This window comes from Desmodus rotundus, chromosome 3 (genome assembly GCF_022682495.2).
Source record: "Desmodus rotundus isolate HL8 chromosome 3, HLdesRot8A.1, whole genome shotgun sequence".
In the NCBI taxonomy this organism is placed as follows: domain Eukaryota; kingdom Metazoa; phylum Chordata; class Mammalia; order Chiroptera; family Phyllostomidae; genus Desmodus; species Desmodus rotundus.
The window spans coordinates 107716588-107741961 of NC_071389.1; the positions used below are offsets into that span (position 1 = coordinate 107716588).

At 37.6% G+C, this 25374-nt stretch overlaps 1 protein-coding gene across 9 annotated transcripts in view; it reads right to left on the reverse strand.

Moving 5' to 3' along the window:
- The window catches only part of PAN3 (poly(A) specific ribonuclease subunit PAN3), a 148394-nt gene extending 135063 nt beyond the window's left edge, over positions 1–13331 (reverse strand). For 2 of the 9 annotated variants that reach the window (XR_008426421.2, XR_008426420.2), the window contains exon 1: positions 12263–13331. Coding sequence is in view for 7 of the 9 variants with exons in the window: in XM_053920737.2 (XP_053776712.1) it covers positions 12263–13241 (979 nt within the window). In the remaining 2 variants the exon portion in view is untranslated. The remainder of the gene's footprint in view (positions 1–12262) is intronic. The other 7 variants (XM_053920738.2, XM_045188100.3, XM_053920741.1 and 4 more) reach the window with 6 other exon arrangements.
- Positions 13332–25374: the final 12043 nt, after the last annotated feature.

Here is a 25374-nt window from a genome sequence, read left to right on the forward strand (position 1 = left end):
GCTGGCAAACTGGCCCTCATGGAACCTGTCTAACCTTTGTACCATGATAGCCGCAGCAATGCCTATAGCAAGACCTAGGGGGAAAATCCTGAAACAGCTGTTTCATACAGATCAAGAGGTTTAACAGCTGAAAGTCTATTGTTCCACACTGGACTATATAAACTGCTTTGACTTGAAAAAATTTTTAAATACACATCATCACTTAGTCTATTTAATGTGAAAGGACAGCTGTGCAGCAGACTCTGCTGAACACCTGATTCTAGGAGTGCTACAATACTACAGGCCTTCCAAGATGAGTTGGCTACAAAGCTGACTATAAACAACTAAATAAATGAGCTCTCCGGTGAAGCTATTTAATACTTAGAACTGTTCATGCGATTGCTTACTGAATAATGTCTTCCAATAAGAGGCAGCTTTAATTTGGGGTAAGTGCCAAGACAATTGCTTTTTCTATATAATCATAAGTTGCCAATAAAGCAAGAAATGTTTTGAAAAGTCTTCTACTGTTCTTGTTTTCTCAGCAAAGTAACTTGAAATTTCATAATGGAGGGAGAAAACTTGTTTCTAAAAACCAGCATGTTCCTTGTGCAAATTAGTTTCAGATCACCTTAACCCATGATTCATTGAGAATGGAGAAGTAGAGATGAGTTGTTTTTTTTTAATAGCACTAGTCACCTTTTATATTTTAAAATTATTGGGGCTACTCACACGACTCCACTCCAGGGAGACAAACAACCTAATTAAAAAATGGGCAAATGACTTGAACAGACACTTCTCCAAGGAGGACATACAGAGGGCCCAGAGACACATGAAAAGATGCTCAGCATCACTAGCCATCAGAGAGATGCAAATTAAAACCAAAATGAGATACCACCTCACAAGGGTCAAAATGGCCATCATAAACAACAAACAAGTGTTGGAGAGGATGCGGAGAAAAAGGAACCTTAGTGCACTGTTGGTGGGAATGCAGGCTGGTGCAGCCACTGTGGAAAACAGTATGGAATTGCCTCAGAAAACTAAAAATGGAACTGCCTTTTGACTCAGCAATTCTGCTGCTGGGATTATACTCTAAGAGCCCTGAAACACCAATCCAAAAGAACCTATGCACCCCAATGTTCGTAGCAGCACAATTTACAATAGCCAAGTGCTGGAAGCAACCCAAGTGCCCATCAGCAAACGAGTGGATCCAAAAACTATGGTACATTTACACAAAGGAATTCTACACAGCAGAGAGAAAGAAGGAGCTTATACCCTTTGCAACAGCATGGATGGAACTGGAGAGCATTATGCTAAGTGAAATAAGCCAGGCGGTGAGGGACAAATACCATATGATCTCGCCTTTAACTGGAACATAATGAACAAAAGAAAAAAGCAAACAAAATATAGCCAGAGACATTGAAGTTAAGAACAATCTAACAACAGCCAGAGGGGAGGGGGGAAGAAGGGTTTTCAGGAACTACTATAAAGGACACATGGACAAGACAAGACCAAGGGGGAGGGTGGAAGCAAGGGAGGGAGGTTGGTTTGGATGGGATGGGGAGAAAATGCAGACAACTGTAATTGAACAACAATAAAATAATTTAAAAAATAAAATGTAAAAAATAAATTTAAAAATTAAAAAATAAAACAAAACAAAAACAAAAAATAAATCATTAGGGCTAATGTAACCCAAGAATCTAAAAGGCAGTACCTGACACTGAGTAACTGCTCAATAAATATTAACTAAATGAATGAATGAATCTCTACTTTTAGCCCAAATTATACTAAGTTGAAAGCTTGAGATAATGTAAATTTTTAACACATTAATTGGTATACATTAAGTCTTTTTATAATATATATTAGTTATTTTCAAAGCTGCCTTGATAGTTTACATATCTCCAGATATGTGAGCCATTGGGCAAAAGTCCTGCTGGGGCAGATTTGAAAAGTATGACTATTTTGAATATCTTATTTTCAGCTAATGGTATACAAAATACATAGTTTTTCATTGAAATATAATTGCATAAAACATTGTATTAGTTTTAGGTATACAACATATTATATGTATATATTGCAAAATTATCGCTACAATGAGTTTAGTTAACATCCATCACCACACAGTTACAATTTTTCCTCTTATAATGAGAACTTTTAAGAACTACTCTTAGAAGATACTTTCAAAAATACAATGTAGTATTGTTAACTATAGCCACATTTTTGGTACATTATTACATCCAGGACTTATTTAACTTCTAACTGGAAGTTTGTGCCTTTTGACCACCTTCACCCATTTCGCCCACCTTTCAATCAAGGTTGCCACTTAGCCTCTGGCAACCACCAATCTGTTGTATGTACCAGTTTGTGCTTTTTTTAGATTCCACATGCAAGTGAGATTACACGGTATTTATCTACATAATTTTTTAATGTACCAAATTTGAACCAGGTTACTGAAGGTTCTGTATGCTCCTTAACATATGTGTATTTTATACAAATTTATGTATAAATATACATAATACACTCAGATATAACAGCTTTGTTCCATCATTTATAAAAAAATATAAACAATCTAAATATCCATTAAAAAAATACAAACATACAGTGGAATGTTATGCAGCCATTAAAAAGAGGACAGCCCTGGCCAGGTGGTTAGTTACTTGAAACATCATCCCATACACCATAAGTTTTGAGTCCCTGGTCAGGGCACACCTAGGTTGCAGGTTCAATCCCTGGTCAGGGCACATTTGAAAGGCAATCGATCAATGTTTCTCTTAGAGAAATGCTTTTCTCTCTTTCTCTTTTCCTGTCCTCCCTCTCTCAAAGAAATTTTTTTAAAAGGTATCCTTAGGTGAGGATTAAAAATAAAAAGAATAGGACAGATTTCTATATGTGGATGTGGAACAAACTACAAGATATGCAATTTGTTGAGAAACTTTAAAGTTCATTAGGCCTCCCCATGTGTGCACATATGTGTATGTGTGTAAATATGTGCTAGAAATAGGGAGAGATTAATATATAAAAATTGCATATAGGCAAAAAATATTTCTGAAGAGATACGTAATAAATTGAAAAGAGTGACTGCCTTTTGGAGAGAGATAGGGAATAAGGGAGGAGAACAACTATTTCTTATTGTATACCCTATTGTGCTATTTAAATTTTTAACATTTCTAATTATAAAACAAAACACGATATTGTTCCTATTTTTCCTAAAGCAAGAATTTTAAATGTTAAAAATAATTTAAAACTAGCTTAGAAAACCAGGAACGAGTTATTTTTGTTTTTAAAGAAAAAGTAAGAGAGATACCAAAAGAGACCGCCAAAAGGGAGTTTATGGAAGAGAACTATTATAATGTATATGTTAAATCACTATGATGTATATCTAAAATAGGACACTGTATGTCAATAATGTCGATAAAGAGCGAATCCAAAAAGGTTACAGGCTATATATTCCATTTATAACACTGTTAAAATGACAAAATTATAGAAATGGGGAGCAAATTACTAATTGCCAGTGACTGGGAGGGAAGGCAAGTTACAAAAGGGCAATTTGAGACTGACAGAACTATCTTTAACTGTGTTGGCAGGTACACAAACATGCATGTTAAAAACTCCATGGAACCAAATTTACACACATGCACACACACAAGTGCAAATAAACTAGGGAAATCTGAGAAAGTGGATTATATTAATCAATGTTGGTTGTAATACTGTATTACAGCTATAGAAGATGTTACCACTGGGAAAAACTGGGTGATGGGACAAAAATCTACAAAAGGCCAAAAAATAGGAAGATACTCATTTTATTTGGACAATCATTTTTCTTAGTCATTTCAAATGAACTTTCATGTGAAGAAGTGTTTTACATGTTAAATGAATCTTACCTAGACTTACATATTAGTACATCCCTCTTCGAGTATTCCTCATAAAACTGAGTTTTCCTCATAAAACTTATCGAGACCTAATATTAACTTACACATATGTTTGTATTCCCTACTAGAAGGTAAACTGCACTAAGGTAGAATTTTGTTTCATTCAGTGTTGTATTCCTATCACCCAGATGAAAGCCTGCCACCTTGCAAGCACAAAATTAAATGAGTGAAATGAATGATATTATGAAGTCTTTGTGTATTGTCCAATAAAAATGTTAAAACCTATTAGCAGCTATCCTAATGGCAAATTCCAGCATTCCTTTGCCTGTGGGCTGATACAAGTTTATGGAAAGAACAGTATAATCCTGACTTAAATAAACACCGTTTTGACACACACACTATACATTCCAAAGTTCGTATATGAACTTCAGGTCATCCACTGCTCTCTTCCTCTGGTTGGACAAACAAGCACAGTTCAATAATCAGTAGCTATTTTACTGGTCTTGAAAATATAGTTGTCCTTCAGTATCCCAAGGGACTGGTTCCTGGACTCCTGTGGATACAAAAATCTGAGGATGTCCAAGTCCCTTATATAAAATATATATAAACCCTATGCACACATCCTCCTATATACTTTGAATCACCTTTAGATGATTTATAGAACTTAATATAATGTAAATGCTACTTAAGTAGTTGTTATACTATATTATTTGAGTAATAATAAGAAAAATAGTCTGTACATGTTCACTACAGACACAACCATCATAGGCCTAACTCCATAGTGCATGTCAGCAGCAACATAACATTTTTTTTCAAATATTTGCCATTCCCAGTTGTTTGTGTCTATGGATGTGTGGGATCTGTAGATGAGGAAGGTCAACTGTATACTTTCAAAGACGGGGGGGGGGGGGGGGGGGGAAGGGGGGGTGAGTGAAACGTATAGGTTAATTACAGACAATAATAATATTGAATAACAACAGCAACTAAGACTGATACTTCACCATGTGCCAGGCAATGCACTGAAAGGGTCACAAGCAATCCTATCAAGTAAGTGCTATGAAACCTCCATTTTTAAGACAAGAAAAACAGGTTAAAATTTTGCCCAGGATGATAAAGCTAGTAAGAGAGCCAGGATTCCATCTTAGACAGGTCTTATACCAAAGCTGCAACTACTAACTAAATTAGTAGAAATGAAAACTAGATTTATTTTGATAAATCTACTGAGTTTCAAATAAAGTAATATACATAAAATACAAATAATGGTAAAATAAGTACTTCAACTGCTAAAAATTGAACACCTTAAGATTAAAATTTTAGCTAGCGGGAAATATAATTACATCATTAAAATAAGAATCAATAATTTAAGTAAACCCAAATAAATCCATATTTAAGCCTTAGAAGATCCCAAGCCCTAAAGAAATATTAAATGTCAAAAACTCAAAGGCTTTTCTAAAAAAAAAAAATTTTTAATATGTTTATTGATTTGAGAGAGAGAGAGAGAGAGAGAAAGAAAGAGAAACATCGATACAGAAAAACACTGATTGGTGGCCTCCCATACACGCCCAACAGGGGATTGAACCTGCAACCTACATATGTGCCCTGGCCAGGAATCAACGCTCAGCCTTTTGACGTGTGGAATAATGCTCCAACAAAGCCAAAAAAAAATAAAAAAGGAACTGTTATTTCCCAAACAACAATCTTGAATGCCTGAACACTTCCAGGTCAAGAGTAAGAAAATATACTCCGTATATACAAAAAGTGAGCAACAAATGAAAGTATGGTTCCTTCCAAAGACTGAAACATCATTTAACTAAATGTGCTAAGAAAAGGCCTTTGTGCTTCGGTTTTCCAATGCTTGAAAAATAAGGATAAAATTTTCTCTTGCATTTACCTCTAAAGTTTTAAGAGGATCTGAAACACAAAACCATTCTGCAAATGTGAAGTACTAAAGTAAGGATCAAAAACTCAAATACCTAGAGGAGCCAGGCATGTAGTCATCTAGTAAGGAAGTAAAGCAAAATGGAGTCTTGCCCCACCAACAGGCCTTACTCAAATACAAGTTAAGAGTTGCCTTTCAAGGGCAGCCAAAAATCTGTATCTCTGATTTTTGAAATACTATCAATTAAGTAAACTATAATCCACACACATGTAAATTAAAAACACAAAATTATACAATAAATTTTAGCCACCAAAATGGTTAAAATTATAACATGGTCAATACCAAGTGTTGGGGAGAATGTGGAGCAACTAGAAGTCTCACACAACTGCTGGAGGTAATGGAAACATGGCATAATCACTTCAGAAAACTGTTTGACAGCATCTAATAAAGTTGAACATATGCATAGTTAGTACACCCTGTATATATCAAGCAATTCCACTCCTAGGTGATCCAAAAGAAATGCACAGATTTGTTCACCCAAAAACACACTCAAGAAAAATTCAAAACAAGTGTTCTTAAGAGACAAAAACTGGAAACATTCCACTGTCCCCCAACAACAAAATGAGGAAACAAAATGTGGTACATTCATATAGTAACACTATACAGGAATGAGATTATAGAGGCTATTCCTATGTAACATGAATCTCACAAATATGCTGAAAAGAAAAAAGCCCACAAAACAGTACAACTATATGATTCCATTCTTATAGTTTTTTAAAAGTACAAAAAAATTAAAAACTGAATCTGTTGTTAGAAATCAGTAGTTATCTTTGGGAAAGGGTAGTGACTGGGATGGAACAAGAACAGGATTTATGAGGGTACTGGTTATGTCCTACTTTTGAAATCTGAATGCTAGTTACATGTTCTTACAAGAACTTAAGATTTGTATGCTTTCCCCAAGCTATGTGTACTTCAATAAAAACTTTCAAAGCAAAATATACACACAGAAGATTCCCAAACTATTTCTGTAGGCAGACCCAGCTAATGAGAATAGATCAGTCTATGATGTCTCAGCTACAGAAATACTGTACAATCTTACATTTAAAGAAGAGCAAAGAAAAAACAAAAGCAAAGTAAAATTGTCTCATGCTACATGATCAGGTCAGCAACTATTCTAATAACAATATCTCTTAAATGTTTTAATTGCCTAATACCTTTTTTTAAAATTTTTCCTTTTCTGTATATTTGTTCATCTTACTCCCCTTCACCTTTTTCATCTACCCCCGTCCCCTCCTCCTCTCTGACAACCATCAGCTTGTTTTGTTTCTATGAGTCTATTTTTGTCATTTGTTCATTTGTTTTGTTTTTCTAGATTCCACATATAAGTGAAGTCATACAGTATTTGTCTTTTTCTGTTTAACTTATTTCACTTAGAATACCCTCGAGGTCCATCCACGTTGTCAACAGATGGCAAGATCTTCTTTTTTATTGCTGAGTAATATGCTATTGTATATATTTACCACTTATTCTTTATCCATTCACCTATCAATAGACACCTAGGTTCCTTCTATAACTTGGCTATGGTAAACAATGCTGCAATGAACACAGAGTTACACAGATCTTTATGAAATAGTGTTTTCATTTTCTTCAGATATATAACTAAGTGGAATTTCTGGGTTGTATGGTAATTCTATTTTTAATTTTCTGAAAAACATCCATACTGTTTTCCCTAATGGCTGCACCACTTTACATACTCACCAGTAGGATACATCCTTGCACACATACAGTTTTTTGGATTTTTTGATAATAGCCATTCTAGCAGATGGGAGGTGGTAACTCACTGTGGCTTTCATTTGCAGTTCCCTGATGATTAGTGATGTTGAGCATCTTTTCATACCTGTTCACCATCTGCATGTCTTCTTTGAAGAAATGTCTATTCATGTATTCTGCCCATTTTTAAATTGGATTGTTTGTATTTTCTGATGTTGAGTTTTCTGATGTTGTATTTTCTGATATACAAGTTTTTCATAGATTTTGGCTAATAACCCTTACTGGATATATCATTTTCAAGTATATTCTCCTATTCAGTAGGCTTTTTGTTTTGTTGATGGGTTCTTTCACTGTGCAGAAACTTTTTAGTTTGATATAGTCCCATCTGTTTAGTTTTGCTTTTGTTTCCTTTACTTGAGGACACTTATCCAGAAAGATATTGTAAAAACGGATGACAAGGAGTTTCCTACCGCTTTCCTTTCAGGAGTCTTAATAGTTTCAGGTCTTACATTTAACTATTTAATCCATTTTGAGTTTCTTTTCGTATATGGTGTTAAGAGAGTGGTATACTTCCATTTTTGAATGTACAGTACCTCTGCTGGTTTTCCTAACACCATTAGTTGGAGACTGTCATTTCTCTACTTTATAATTTTGTTTCCTTTATCACAGACCATATATACAAGGTTTACTTCTGGGCTCTCTATTCTGTTCCAATGATCTATATGTCTGTTTTTATGCCAGTACCATGCTTCTTTTGATTACTACAGCTCTATAATATAGTTTGAAATCAGAGAGGGTCTATTTTAAGTTTTGCTACCCTAGCTTTCTTTTCATTTTAATCTGCATGGAATATTTTTTCCATCCCTTCACTTTCTGTGTGTATGTTTCCATCTGAAATTAGTCTCTTACAGGCAGCAAATAGATGGGGTCTAATTTTTTTCTTCATTTATTCACCCTATGTCTTTCGATTGGAGCATTTAGTCCATTTACATTTAAAGTAATTATCGACAGGTATGTACTTACTGCCATTTTGTTCATTGCTTTTTGGTTCTCTGTTCCTTTCTTCTTTCCATTTGGTTTGATTGCTTTTTCTTTAGTGTTTTGTTTGGGTTACTTTCTCTTTATTTTTGGTGCATTTTTGTAGGTTTTTGGTTACTATAAAGTTCATATATTTCCATCTATAGCTACAGCAGTCTATTTTAAGGTGACAGGCATTTAAGTTCAAACACATTCTAAAAGCTCTATACTTTTACTTCCCCCTCTACACTTTGACATCAAATTTTAGATCTTTTAGTTTGTGTATCTCTTATCTATTGTTGTTATAATTTAATCTTCACACTAAATTTTGGAGTAGCTGATTCAGTGTTAAAGACCTGTGAGGTTTTTTTCTTTCATGATTTTATTTCTGGTTATGGCCTTTTCTGCTTAAAGACGACACTCTTAACTTCTTATAAAACCAGTTTAGTGATAATGGACTCTTTTAGTCTTGTCTGCCAAAATCTTCATCTTTCCTTCAATTCTGAATAAATACCTTGCTGGGTAGAGTACTGTGGGTTGTAGGTTCCTTTCTTTAAGCACTTTAAATATTTTCTGCCACTCCTTTCTGGCCTATACAGTTTCTGCCGAGACATCAGCTATTAGCTTCATGGGGGTTTAGGGGAGGAGGGAGTTCCTTTGTATGTGACTTGTTGTTTTCCTCTTGTGCCTTCAAGATTATCTCTAATTCCTTAACTTTTGCCATTTTAATTATAATATGTCTTCATATGGGCCTCTTTGGTTTCATCTTGTTTGGAACTGTGCTTCCTGGAAACTAGAGGTCTGTTTCCTTCCTTGTTAAAGTTCTAAGTTTTTCTATTCCACACTCAAGTTTGGTAAGCATATTTGTAACTGTTTATTTGAATTCTTCGTCACATAAATTACTAACCTGTATTTCATTAGGGCTTTTTTTCTGTTCCTTCATTTGGAGTATAGTTCTCTGCCTTCTCATTTTGTTTGACTTTCTGCATTTGTTCCTATGAATTAGATGAAATAACTACTTCTCCCAATCTTAAAAAAATGTTTTGTACAGAAGTGGCCTCTGTGTGCCAGGTGGCTTTAGCAGGCTGGTTGGAGTAGGGGCGGGCAAAAGTGACACCTGGCCAGAAGAAATGTGTCAGGGCAGGGCATCCTGATGTGTGTGCACATGTGGTAGCTCCCTGTTCTGCCTATCCGTGGCCAAAATGAGGTCTGGGCAGGGAAGACTGGTGTCCAGACACTTCAGCATCCTGCTGATTTGAGTGAGGCAGGTTGGTACACAGTATCCTATTTGATCTGATGGATCAAGCTCCAAGCAGGAGGGCCCTACATACACTCTCTACAGCATCCTGTTGTTCTTGTGGGAGTTAGCTCCAGGAGTGGCCAGGAAGGCACTACTACAGCCTTGCAGGTCAGCCAGTATACCGGGATACCAATGGCACTCACTGGCTTCTCCAATCCTGGAAAGTTCCCTCAGATTCCAGAGAGCTCTCACAGTTCCCCCATCTTCTCCATGCGATCTCAGTAGCTAGCTCTCATTTGGTGTGCAGAAGCTATAGAAACTCTTCAGCTGGTCCTCAGTTGTGTCTCAGGAAAATCTATTCTATATACAGATATATATTCAGGGTGTCATGGGAGAGGGTTGAGCTCAACATCCTTCTAAGCTGCCATCTTAGACCTTCCTCCTATTACCTCATACATTTATTTAACGAATCAAGCCTGTCTCAAAAGATAGTATGAGAATACATTAAAGGTAGGAAGTAGACTGAAATATAATCAAATTAATTGTAAAAACTCAAAGCAGCCATTAAATCACCAACACAATCCTCTTCCCTGATTCCTGAGCAACTTTACTTGCCATTCACTAGTATGAAGCAATTTTATCTCATCCATAAGGGGTCACAACCTAGGTACTACTGAGAGTTACCAAAAACAATGCACAGCAGAAAAGAGGAGCCTCAGGCTTCACCTAGTCCAGTTAAAGCAAGCCTACCCAATCCAAATCCGTAACTCAGCTATTTAATCAAATAACTGTTACGTGACTCAATATCACTTTTAAAATGCCTTCTTAGCATTAATTGCCTGTCCTCTCAAGACCCTATAGCCAAGGCAATTATGTCCTTTTTCTTTTGAGATATTAAATGATCCCCACCTTTGAACCATAGCTAGTATTTTTCCTCTACCTCCCATCTTCACCTAGCTATCTTTCATGTCTCAAACCTACTATTTCTTTATATTAGAAAATCCTAGAAAAATCACAGACCAGCATTTTTGAAAGTGCCTCTTTCTGTAGGTAACAAAACTACTGTTCAGTTTCATTGCTTACTAATTAAACATTACTCTTCAATTAATTTGAGCCATAACTCACACATCCAGCAAAAATCTATCCTGAAAATGCAAAGCTGCTTCTCAAAAGTGAATTAAATTCCACCAATAAAGCAATTATTTCTTACAAAACATTTTAAGTTACAAATTAATCGTCTTGGCATATCAGCCTCACCAACTATATCTGCATTAAAGCCAATCCCATCCCAGCAAAAGAAACACAATCTTTAAAACACACACACACACACACACACACACAAATTTCTGAGAAAACACTTAATAATCCTTATAGAGCAAATAAATGCTACACCATCAAGTTCACTTGTAGGTTTTTTTTAAAGAAGACAAAATTTTTCTGACATGCAAGTTAACCTATCAAATTATTTTAAGATATAAAAACATTTTAGAATTCCCCAAATATAGCATTTTCCCATTTGGTTTAGAAATGCTCAGTTTATTCAGAAACAAAAAAAGGAGTATCTTGACACCTGCTCTCCTTTTTCCTAAAGGGCAACAGTCTGTAAAATAGATCACACTTTAAACACTTATTATAACTGTAAACTCTACTAATAAACAAATAAAAAGTTCTAAGCTAATAAAAAATAACAAATGATTATACAAAATACAAAGCCCAAAATGTCTGAACTCAGTGCTAAGTTGCACACACACAAATATTCCCTGCACCTGCCACGCTTTCAAGGCTCCACACGACAGTTTGCTGGGTACGAAGTTGTAGAGGACACGATCCCCCTACTGCCACCGAGCAAACTTACTCCAGCTTTGAAGAAAACTACGTTAAAAATGCAAATCTTGTGAAACTCCTACTCTAGACTCCCGACTAAACCTAAGCACACTATAAAAGCTGTTCGTTCACTCCTAATCCTTCGAAAGCATTTCCTGCCTGGAAACTTTTCTCCCATAAGCCTTAGACAAACTTTTCCGTTCTTTCAACCTACTCCAGGAAGCCTTAAAGCCCGCCCCTCACCTCCCGCCCCCCTACCCACACACATCCACTAGGGAACCTCAACACCCGGCAGACACCACTCCACACGGGCACGCAAAACACATGTGCCTGCAAACCCAGCCCCTTTCCACACCCCCCGGAAACGACACCCCCTTTCTCACACACCGCACGCCACAACCCATCCCCCTTCCTCCCCGCCCCCACTCACACCACCCTAGTCCACCCACCCACGTTCCCGGGAACCCAGCCTCCCCTCACTCCCCGGCTCGACCAAGGCCGTGGGGAGGGAAAGCAAGAAGGAAGGAGGAATCAGGACTGGCCTAGGCCTCTCAGACCGCCAAGGGAGGCGAGGGGGAGAACCCGCAGGCCAGGCTCGGCTGCAGGGCCTCATCCGGCCCCCTCCGGCCCTAGGCCTTCCGTTCGCTGCCACCCTGAGGCCGCCCTCCCAGCCCGGACCGTACTCACTTGCCAGCCGCGGTCCATCGAGTATCCCGCCGCTGCCTCCTCCACCAGGTGCGGCTCCTGTCCCGGGGGCCCCCAGGTCCGGCTTCTTGGGCCCCGGGGGCGGCCCGGTTCCCCCACCCGGGACCGCTCCGGGCGGAAAGCCGGCCACCGGCGCGCCTGCCAGAGCTAGGGGGACGCTGTTGCTATGGAGGCCGAGGCCCGGGGCCGCTCCGGCCGCCGGGTCCTCATGCAGGAACTGACACTCCTCCCCGTAGAAGCAAGTCTTATCCTTAGCGTAGTAACGGCAATACTTCAGCTTTACTCCAGGCGCCGCACCTCCGGGGACACCTCCGACCCCCGGCGGAGCCACCACCGCCACGGCCGCCGCCAGAGAAGAGGAGGAGGAAGAGGAGGCGGCGGCTGAGGGGGGCGGGAGGCCGCCGCCACTGTTCATGGCAACGCCGCAGCCCAGTCTTCCGCTGCTACCGGAGGAGACGCCGCCGCTGCCACCATAGACTGGGGAGGGAAGGAGGACGCTGCCGGTGCCGGATAAAAACCTGGGCGGGTGGGTCTGTCCCGCTGAGGGAGCCCGAGCCGCCTGGGGAGTGGGGGGAGGGGAGAGGGGAGGGAGGACGGGGTAGGAAGGCGCGGAGGGGAGGGGGAGAGTTGGGATTCTCTCACTCACTCTCTCGTTCTCTTTTCTTAAAGGGGCCGCGCGGGACGACGGGGTGGGCGCGCAGGCCCCGACAGGGACCTCGAGGGGACGGGCTGGGAGAGGGAAAGCGGCAGCCGCGAGGAGGTGGAGATGGCGGAAGGTCCGGTTTATTTTTAAATTCTGCCTCCACTCGCGGTCTTGCGCTTCGCTTGCTCCGAGTTGTTTATTCCATTTTCCTCTTCCTGAGACGGCCGTCTGCGCTGCGCAGGCGCGCCGAGGCGCGGGGGCTTGTGGGTAGCGGGAGCACGGGAGGTAACCTCGCTTGGCGTCTGGCCCGTGGGGCATCCGCGAGCTGCGGTTGGTTGTGCAGTTGGTCCGCGGTGGCGTTCCCAGACGCTGATCCGGTGGTGAGGTTCTTACGAGACAAATACCTTCTCTTTCTGTACAACCTGTTACTTATGAGGCTAAGTGTCATATTTTGATGAAAAGGACAAAAGTAACGAAATGCAAACGGTCATTTTGAGGCGCTGCTCCTGGGGACGAAGCCCAAGACTCTGCTCTTACGTGAAGAAGTTTCATCCAGTTTGCCACACTTCCTATATTTTCATCACCCTGCTTTTTCCCTTTCCCGGTGAAGGTGATGACAACTACAGGGCTGATTAAATTCTGGGCGTTTTACTTTTTTTTTTTTTTTTAAGTGTTGATTTAGACAAATCCCCTGCTCAGTGCAGCACCTGTGTTCTCTTGATTTATGTTACTGAAAGGCGGAAAATAAGATGCCACCTGGGAGCACTGCTTAGGCAGCACCAGATGATTTCATTTATAAATGTATTAGGATGCTTTTCTCAGCCTAGCCTTGATTTGAAATTCTTTTTTTTTTCTATTGATTTTAGAGAGGGAGAGAGAGAAACATCTGTATGTTGTCCTGGTTATTTATGCATTCATTGGTTAATTCTTGTATGTGTCCTGACTAGAGATTGAGCCCACAACCTTGGAGGACACTAGCCAACTGAGCTACCTGGCCAGGGCTTGAAATTCATTTTTAAAAGATACTTTTTACCCTAAGATCTCTAGTGTTTTGCTCTGCTACATTAAAAAAAAAAAAAAAAAAGTTTCCGGAACGTTAAAGAATTGCTATGAAGGGATAAGTAATTTTAAGTCTTTCTCCTTTGTAAAAGATTTTCTTACAAAGCAGTATGGCAGGTACTAAGGGGTGGGAGGAATATTTGTTGGTAGGATTTAAGGAACTGTGGCCAATAGAAGAAGTCACAGAAGAACAGATATAAGCAAGTGTGCCACACTGCCAAAAGGGGGAAAGTTCACTCCATAAACCACAAACTGGTAAGCCTGGTGATGTTCCTTAACTAAATTAGAAAATAACAACATTGTATTATGTTTTTCAAACATTTTCCCATACTTATTTATTCAACAAATATTTATCAAGCTGGGGAAGTAAAAATAAACAATATGCAGTCTTGCCTGAGTTCAAATGGCTTGTTTATCCTGGGGAGGTGGAAAGTACACAGGCAATTATAAATCAATGTCTTGGGAGCCAACCTTATCATATTGGCTGTTAGAGGATTTTACACATGTTATACTTGGTGGAGAAAGTTGATACCTTAATAACAGGAGTTGAGAACTGCTTTCAATCCAGACATATCAGAGTTCATAACCCAATGCCTATACTTAATAGATGTGTTACTCTGGGTAAGTTGCTTCATGTCTGTGCCTTATCTGTACAACAGATAAGAATGAGTGACTACTTTCTAAAGCATAAACAAGTGTATATAAAGTGCCCCCTGCTTAGTGAGAATTCAGTAGGTTGCAGCTATTGCTATTAGTGATATTGTGGCTAGTAGTAGTCAACAAACGAGAGTACAGGAAAGAGCATTCCAAGCAAAACAAACAACTTATACAAAAGGACCTGAGGAGAAAGAGAGGTTAGATTGTTGGTTAGTGATCATGCAGAACTGAGCAGGGATCAAATCACAGAAGTCCTTACAAGACATGTTAAAGGATTAGACTTTTTCTTGCGGGCAATAGGAAGTTATTACAGGGTTTTAAAAAGTCAATGACATGATCTCATTTACATTTAGAAGAAAAATTTTGATCCTCCTAAGAATGTATAAGGAAAGTAAAGAAGATGGCTTTTCACCATTTTGTAGGTGAACCAACTAAGACTTAGAGTTACACAAAATTACCAGCTGAAAATTGCAAAACCAGGACTTCAACTCAGAATTTCCAATTACAAAATGTGCGCTTCCTTTCATTACACATTTTGCCATTTCTAAATGAAAGTTTATGTTCATTGTTGGGTTGGAAAGTGGTGTCTTATGGTGAGACAACAGAAGTTCATTAAGTTCATCCCAAATTAAGCATGTCATTCAAACCTTTATTGAAAATCTGTATATTATACTACAAAGCAATCAAGTTCTGCTCTAGACTCCAATATACAAAAATGTGTAAGGTATAATCTATCCTCAAGAGTTACTGAGAACAATGAGGGAAATGCCAAAAATAAAGTAAATCGTTCTTCAGAACCACATTTGACAAAGTTTCCTATTAAATCCTCTGGACAAGAGGGAAGAAAGTAGGCTGAGTTACTAGAGCTAGGTGACTTCAGTACTCTGATTAGTCATAAAGTGTTGATTAAGATGATTTTGGAGCTCCCTGAACAATATCCAAAGAGTATTGATAAACTGATCTATTTCAACATGGTCATTACAGTCCTCCTGTGAACTCTACCCTTAGCCTGCTTTTATGAAAAAAAAAATCTACTGCCTAGATGAAGAAACAGCATATTTAGCAGATCTGTAATATGTTGCAAAACCGGTGGCGATAGATAATTCATTAAACAGCAGATTAGGATTTGTAAATCTCCACTAGCTGGAAAAATTGACTAGTGCTAACAAAACCTGAATTAAATTGGGGAAGACAGGGCTGTCACTTTATTATGCTGTTGATGATGCAATCTCTTCCCCCACCCCACATCACCCCAGACAAGTTAGCAGTGTTTTTTTGAAAAGCCCTTTAAAACGTGCATTGCCTTTGAAACAGTATTATTCTACTCATCTAATTTCTAAGAAAATAACTAAGAAATTTTATGTTCACATGTGCTCATTGCAATATTACATATGAAAGCTAAAAGAGAAAAAGTTGTAAACAACCTAAATTCTAAAACAAGGGGAATGGTTAAATATTGAACTATTTAACCATTAAAAATTATAGCATTGGAAATGTACAACTGCTTATAATGCAGTGTAAATATTTACATAATACAAAATTATATATGCTGTATTATTGTAATGATATAAACAACTTAAAAACTCTAATAGAAATAAAGTCTGCTACAATATGCTACTTTAAAAATCAGGAATCAGCACTGGCCAGGTAGCTCAGATGGTTGGAGCATTGTCCTTATATGCCAAGGTTAAAGATTCAATCTCCAGTCAGTGCACATACAAGAATCAACCAATGAATAAATGGCACAACAAATCAATGTCTCTCTGTCTCTCTCCCTCTTACTCCCCCCTCTCTCTCAAGTCAATAAATAAATGAAAAACCAGGAATCAAAAAATTGCGAGTAAAAGGATCAAAAATATATATAACAACACAGCAAGAAGTACTTCCAGAGGCAAAGCAGGACATTTCATGTTGATGAGTTAAAGTCACCAATAAGATTTAATGGTTCCCAATTTGTATGTATATAATATACAAGGTCTGTCCAGAAAGTATCCGGCCATGGACTATGAAGAATAGAGACATTTATTGAAGAAGATACAAGAAACATTGTACATAAGACAATGATGCCTCAGTCCCCTTCAAAGTAGGCACCTTGGGACCTCACACAGTTCTCCCAATCTCCATTAGCTGCCCCATCGTAGTTTCCTGAATCTCATCGATGGTCTGAAATCTCTTCCCTTTCAAAGGTGATTTTAGTTTGGGGAAAAGCCAGAAGTCACAGGGCACCAAATCTAGGATGTAGGTGGGCCGAGTCACCTGGGTGATTTGGTGTTTTGCCAAAAAACTCTGCATGAAATGTGATGCATGAGCAGGTGCATTGTCGTGATGAAGCTGCCAATCACCAGTTGCCCATACCTGCGGGCTTCTGAACCATCCTAATAGTTTCTGCAGAGGAATGTTCAAGCATAATGCAAAGTTTGATGCAGATTCATTGGTCTACTCGCTTAGTCATTTTGAACACGACGGCTAAACAGTACACATGCTCACTCAATGACATCTACCGCCCTCACTGACGAGTACAGTGAAGTCATCATTGTTCACACATGCACATTCCAGTCCACTCTCCTTGGCTGCCAGGTTACATTGATGTTGCACAAACCATTCTTCTTATATTAACAATGGCTGGACTTTTTCTGGACAGGCCTCATATACTCAAAATATGTAATATAAATTGTCCAAACTGCAAGGAGAGTATAGACAAATCCAGATTCAAAATGGGAAATTTTGAACACATATTTCAATAAGTGATAGACCAGGCAGGCAAACTCAGTAAGGACACACAAAATGTAAATTTGATGAACCAATTTGTCCTTTTAGGCACTTCACCTGCAATAATAAAATATTCTTTTCAAGTGCATACAGAACGTTTATAAAACTGACCATATGCTGAGCCATAAAGCAGCTCTCATCTTGCTGAATTTCAAAGAATTGAAATCATGTATAGACTCTAATCACAAATTTAAACTAAAAATTAGTCACAACAACATCTATAAACAGGCAAACCAAACATATACCTTCAGTCCCAATTCTTGATGTGTATGTCATTATTACTTGAATTTTCACAGATATTTCAACCATACCGTGTCTAAACTGAATTCTCACTATTTCCCCAAACTTCTTCCTCTGCCAGCCTTCCTATCTTAGTAAAGGGCATCTCCAAACACTCAGTTTCTTAGGGCAGAAAACTGAAAGTCATCCTGGGAACTCCTCCCTGACTCCCTTCTCCCTACCTTCAAAACACACCAACTCTCTTCTCTTCCCTCCACTGTCATGGCTCTTGTTCGTATAGCCGTCTTCTCTCTCCTAGAAGAGTGTGTTAGCCTCCTACTTTAACTTGTGCAGTTCATTCTCCAAAGAACCACAAATCAACATTTAAAAAATATAAATTGTCAAAGGGTACAAAATTCCAGTTAAAATTTGAATAATTTCTGGGGATCTAATATTCAATGTGGTAACTGTAATTAACAATACTTTGTTACATGCTTGAAAATTGGTAAGGCTGTAGCTCTTAATTGTTCTCACAACAGGAAAAAATGTAATTATGTGAGGTGATAGATGTGTTAGCTAACTTCATTGTGGTACTCATTTCACTATATACTTGTATCAAATCATCACATTGTACGCCTTAAACTAACACAATCTTATATATCAATTACATCTTAATACAGCTGGGGGAAAATAAATAAAAAGTAAATATTGTAACTGGAGGATCAAATCACACCCCACCCCACCCCCATTAAAACCCTCATTGAATTCACATTGAATTAAATATATATCTAAACTTGAACCTGCAGAGCCCTGAATGATATGATACATCTCTCTCACTCATTTTCTGTTACTATAGCCCCTTGGCTTTATTTGAGTTCCTTGGCACACCAAACTTTTGTATTCAGGGTCTTCATACACACCATTTCCTCTGCCTGGAATGTAGCCTCCCACCCTCACCTCAACATACACGCTTTGTCTAACTAATTTGTACAAATTCTAGGTCTCAGTTTAACTCTCCTTAGAGAGGCCTTCCCTTACCATCCAATTTAAATTAGGTCTCCATTATATAATCTCTCATTAACACCCTACATTTCCTCCCTTTAAGCATACATCATAATTTGTAGTTACAAGTTATTTGTTTAATATTTTGTCTATCCTCCTGGACTATAAGCTCCATGAAGGCAAGAACCGTTTCTATGTAGCTCAGCACTTGGAAAACAAAAAGCTTTCAATAAATATTTGTTGAGTGAATGAGTAAATAATATAATGTCTAATTAAAATTAAAGCAAGCCTACTAAAAGTAAGGTATAGGATTAGAAGAAAATAATCTCTGCTCCTACTATTATCTTTTGGTATGGTCTTCACATCAGTATTGTTTGTGAGCTATCTCAGTGCCAAATATTTTGCCTTTTCTCAGCCTAATAATAATTACTATCAGTTGAATTATAGACTTTTCAGTGTTAAAAACATGTCTAGAGCTAGAAGTAGCCTTATGGGTGAAAAACAGAGAAGTTGTGACCTGTTAAGTTTATGTAGTGTGTGAATGATACACCAGCTCTTGTAATAATAGCTATACCAGTGATTTTTTTTTTTTCACGAGGAAGTAGCAACAGGCTGCAGGAAAGGGGAGAAAGCATGAAGTTGTAAATGTTAACTACACTAATAAAAATATTTTAGGACACAATTTTTACCCCTATAATATTTCAAACTATTTTCAAGTCTGTTTAGTAAATACTGACTTTCCAAAGAAAGAATTTTTAGATATTATTTTATAATAATTGATCATTTCAATATTTTTAAACTACCTGTAGGAATATAAAACAACTTTATTAATTTAAGATATTTTAGAACATCTTTATACTCAAAAATTACTATGTAAATTGGATTATTATATTCCATCAAGTATAAGGAGCCATTGATTATAAGGTACACTGCTATTTTATGTAATACTAAGAAAACAGTCTTCTTATCATTTCAAATTTTTATTTTATACACATCATAAGAGCTTTTTTAGACTTATTTAGATCTATTTTCTTTAAATTATATACGCTCTTGGCCTACATAAAAAGGAAAATAAAAGCAAACTTAGCACCTATTTATGATAAAAACTGAGCAAAGTGGGAATAGACAAATCATACCTCAATATAATAAAAGCCATATATGACAAACCCACAGCCAATCTCATAGTCAATGGGCAAAACCTAAAAGTGTTTCCCAGAAGATCAGAAACAAGACAGGGATGTCCACTTCCACTGCTCCTATTCAACATAGTACTGGGAGTGCTAGCCGCAGCAATCAGACAAGATGAAGCAATAAAAGGCATCCAAATTGGAAAGGAAGAAATAAAACTGTCATTATTTGCAGATGATATGATACTGTATATAAAGAACCCTACAGATTCTACCAAAAAAACTACTAGAATTGATAAATTCAGTAAAGTAGCAGGATACAAAATTAATAATCAGAAATTGATGGCATTTTTTCAAAGATTTTATTTATTTATTTTATAGAGAGGGGAAGGGAGGGACAAAGAGAAGGAGAGAAACATCAATGTGTGCCTCTCCCACGCCACCTATTGGGGACCAGGCCTGCAACCCAGGCATATGTCCCAACTGAGAATCAAACCAGCCACTCTTTGGCTCATAGGTCCGTGCTCAATCCACTGAGCTACACCAGCCAGGGCTTCAGGGCAGAGATTTTTATACACCAATAATGAACTATCAGAAAAAAATACCCTAAGAAAACCATCCCATTTACAATTGTATTTTTTTTAAAGGGGTCTTGACTGGTGTGGCTCAGTGGGTTTGGCATTACCCCACAAAAAGAAAGGTCTACTGTTCAATTCCCAGTCAGGGTACATGCCTGGGATGCAGGCCAGATTCCTGATTGGGTGAGAGGGAGAGGCAACCCATCGATCCATGTTTCTCTTGCACATCGATGTTTCTCTCTCTCTCTTTCTTTCTCCCTGGCTTCCCCTCCCTGTAAAAATAAATAAAGTCTTTTTTAAAAAAAGAAAAATGAGGTACCTAGGAATAAATTTAACCAAGGGAGTGAAAGGCCTATACTCAGAAAATTGCAAGATACTGAAGAAAGAAATTGAGGATACAAATAAGTGGAAGCATATACCATGTTCATGAATAGGAATAATTAACAACATTAAAATATCCATACCACCCTGGTTGGTGTGGCTCAGTTGGTTGGAGCATCATCCTGTAAACCAAGGGGTTGTGGATTTGATCTCCAGTCAGGGTTGTGGGGTTCAATCTCCTTGGTCAGAGCATGTATAGGATGCAACCAGTCAATGTTTCTCATGTTGATGTCTCTCTCTTTCTCTCTCCCCCTTTCTCTATCTCTAAAAGCAACAATAAAAAATGTCCTTGGCTTAGGATTTAAAAAATAATAATAAATAATGAAAATAAAATGTCTATACTGTCCAAAGCAATTTATAGATTTAATGCAATTCCTATCAAAACACCAATGGCATATTTACAGAACTAGAACTAATAATCCAAAAATTTATATGGAACCATGAAAGACCTGAATGGCCTCAGCAATCTTGAGAAAGAAGAACAAAGTTAATGGTATCACACTACCTGATATCAAACTATACTACAAGGCCATAGTAATCAAAGCAGCCTGGTACTAGCATAAGAACAGGCATATAGATCAATGGAACAGAATAGAGAGCCAAGAAATAAGCCCATATTTATATGGTCAATTAATATTTGACAAAGGAGGCAAGAACATACAAAGGGATAAATACAGTCTATTCAATAAATGGTATTGGGGAAATTGAACAGATATGTGCAAAAAATTGAAACTAGACCACCTTCTTATACCATACACAAGAAAAAACTCTTATGGGTTTGATCCCCAGTCAGGGCACATACAAGAATCAACTAATAAATGCATAAATAAGTGAAACAACAAAATGTTTCTCTTTCTCTCTCAAATCAATTAAAAATATTTTAATGGATTAAATACTTACATGTAAGACTCAAAACCATAAAACTCCTAGAAGAAAACACAGGCAGTAAAATCTCAGATATTTCTCACAGCAGTATTTTTTCCAGTATATCTCCTCAGGCATTGGAAACAAAAGACAAAAAAACCCAAATGGGTTTACATCAAACTAAAAAGTTTTTGCACAGCGAAGGAAACCATCAACAAAATGAAAAGTCAGTCTACTGAATGGGGGAACATATTTTCCAGTGATATATCTGATAAGGGGTTAATATCCAAAATTTGTAAAGAACTCAGACAATGTAACACTCCAATTAAAACAATCCAATTAAAGAGTGGGCAGGAGACCTGAATAGACACTTCTCCAAGGAAGAAATACAAGTAGCCAATAGACATATGAAAAGTTACTCAACATCAATAATCATCAGAAAAATTCAAGTTAAAACCACACTGAGATACCACCTCATGCCCATCAGAATGGTGTCATCAATAAATCAACAAACAACAAGTGTTGGCAAGGATGTGGAGAAAAGGGAACCCTCATGCATTGTTGGTGGGAGTGCAGACTGGTGCAACCACTGTAGAAAACAATATGGAGGTTCCTCAAGAAATTTAAAGTGGAATGGCCTTATGATCTGGAGATTCCACTTGGAATATATCTGAAGAAACCAAGAACACTAGTTCAAAAGAATATATGCACCCCTATGTTCATTGCAGTGTTAATTACAATAGCCAAGATTTGGAAGCAGCCCAAGTACCCATCAATAAATGAATGGATAAAACAGCTGTGGTACATTTACACATTGGAATACTACTCAGCCATAAAAAAAGAAAGAAATCCTACCTTTTGTGACAGCATGGATTGACCTGGACAATATTATGTTCGGTGAAATAAGCCAGTCAGAGAAAGACAAATACCGTATGATTTCACTTGTACATGGAATCTAATAGACAAAATAAACTAACAAACAACATAGAAACAGACTCATAAATACAGAGAACAGACTGACAGCTGTCAGAAGGGAGGAGGGTTGTGGGGCTGGATGAAAAAGGTGAAGGGATTAAGCAAAAAATAATTCATAGACACATATGGTGATTATTAGAAGGAAATGAGGTAGGGGAGGTAGAAGAGAGTAAAAGTGATAAATGGTGATAGAAAGAAGCTTTATTTGGGTGGTGAGCACATAATACAAAATACAGATGGTGTGTTATAGAATTGTACTCTTGAAACATAATTCTATTAACCAATATAACCCAAATAAATTCGATAAAAATCTGAAAATAAATAGAAACAAAAAATTGAACTGACTTATGACCCATTGATTGTACTTCTGGGAGTATATCCAAACAAACCTGAAACAATAATTCAAGAGAATATATGACCCCTATGTTCATTGTAGCATTATTTATAATAGCCAAGATATGGAAGGTAGGGAACATATGGAAGCAGCCCAAGTGCCTATCAGTAATGACGAGATATAGAAGCTGTGATACATATACACATGGAATACTACTCACCATAAAAAGAAAGGAAGGAAAGAAGGAAGAAAGATGAAATCTTACCTTTTGCAACACTATGGATGGACCTAGAGGGTATTATACTAAATGAAATAAGTCAGACAGAGAAAGACAAATAGCACATGATTTCGCTTGTACATGGGATCTAATGAACAAAACAAAAACAGACTCATAGATACAGAGGACAGACTGACAGCTGTCAGAGGGAAATGGAGTTGGAAGGGCTGGGTGAAAAAGGTGAAGTGATTAAGCAGTGCAAATTGGTAGTTACACAATAGTCACAGAGAAACAGATCACAAAACAAGGAACATAGTCGATAACAACAAGATAAATATGGATGGGGCCGGGTGGGTACTTGAGGCAGTGGGGAGACCACTGTGTAAAATACATGATTTTCTAATGACTTTACATCCGAAACTGACACAGAGTAATATTGAATATAAAATGTAATTGAAAATTAAAAAATTAATTAAAAAACTAATAAAAATAATAAAAGACCATTTAAAAAAGAAAAGAAAAACTATGATTATTCAGACCTTAGGATATTGCAAATTTTTTTCTAATAAATGAAAGGAGTCTGTCACGGCAAGGAAAACAACTGACAGTATTTGTTGCCAAAGACAAAATTCAAACTTTGAAGCAAAAATTGGAATTTTAGAAAATTCGTATCCACCTGTATGAACTTGACAACTTTTAAAGACTTTTCATAAGATAAATGTTGATTTTAATTAATATGTCTTATATAATGAAATGTGTCACTATTAGAATATCTGCATAATTCAATAAATCAACATTTTCCATATAAAAATCAAAGCTTTAATCTGTTTGGTAATAATCTCTCATTAGGATATTTATGGAAAATTTAATACCTTAAAACATTAAAAAAAGCAAAATTAATTGGTTAATTTTTCTTACATTTCTTCACTTTTAGAGCCCAAGTCTTCTGTCTTAGAGTTGTGCATGTCTGTGGTTTTTCCAACGAGCACTTAAAAAACTCTGGGAATTTAGATTTGGATTTTTTAAAAAAGATTTTATACATTAATTTTTAGAGAGAGGGGAAGGGAGGGAGAAAGAGAGGAAGAGAAACATCGATGTGTGAGAGAAACTGCCATGGGTTGTCTCTTGCATGTGCCTCAACAGGGACGGAACCCACAACCCAGACGTTTGGCCTGACTGGGACTCAGACTGGCGACCATTCAATCCATGGGAGGATGCCCAACCAACTGAGCCACACCGGGCAGGGCTAGATTTAGATTTTTAAAAGGAATTTTTTTCTCTGCCTTTTTAATTTGATCTCCCAACCAATAAATCAACAAATATTTTTCTTGAAAAGCGTATAAATTACCTCCTTAAAACTAAGAAAATGTATATCTGTCAAACTAAACAAAATTTTAAAGTCAAAATGAAAATAGTATAATCATTAGGCAAGTGACTAGGGGGTAGATGGGGAGTTTCTATCATTGAAGGGAAAGTGTTCGGTGCCAGAACTGATACTATTACACATATATACCCTCAACTTTCAGGACCAGCTTAGCTTTCAATGGTTGGCTTTTAATTTATAGATAGGAAGAAAAGAAGAAAGAGAAAGAAAAAGAAAAAAGAAAGGGAGAAAGAAATGAAGAAAGGAAAAAAGAGCGAAGACTCACGGCCCTTTGTTTTTCTTTTTTTACTTTGAAATTAAGTTTTATTTGAAATAAGCCAGTTGGTGAAAAACAAATACCATATAATCTCACTTATAAGAGGAATCTAATGAACAAAATAAACTAACAAGCAAAATAGAACCAGGGGTATGGAAACAGGGAACAGACTGACAGCTGCCAGAAGGGAGGTGGAGGGGATGATGGTGGAAAGAAGGGGAAGGGATTAGTCAAAGAACATGTATGAATGACCCATGGGCATGGACAACACTGTGGGGATGGACTGTGGGAGCAGGGGGTGGGTTGGAGGAAGGAGGGCAAAAGGAGAAAAAGTGGGACACCTGTAGTAGAATAACAATTAAAAAATAAAAAGTAAAAGCTAAAATGTTATACACTCTTTTAAAACATGAAAATTCAAAACTTATTAGGCAAGACAATCACACAAAGTTGTTTGCAGCAGTAATTAACGAAGTGGTAACATTTTTAACAGTGTGAAATGTCACAGAATTCAAATTACAACTTGGATCTTCTTCAATGATCGAGTGTTTTATCCCTCACAATGAGGTCTGGTCAGTTTTAAGATAAAATTCCTCCTCTGGATATTCTATTCTCAATCAAGTCCTTCTTCA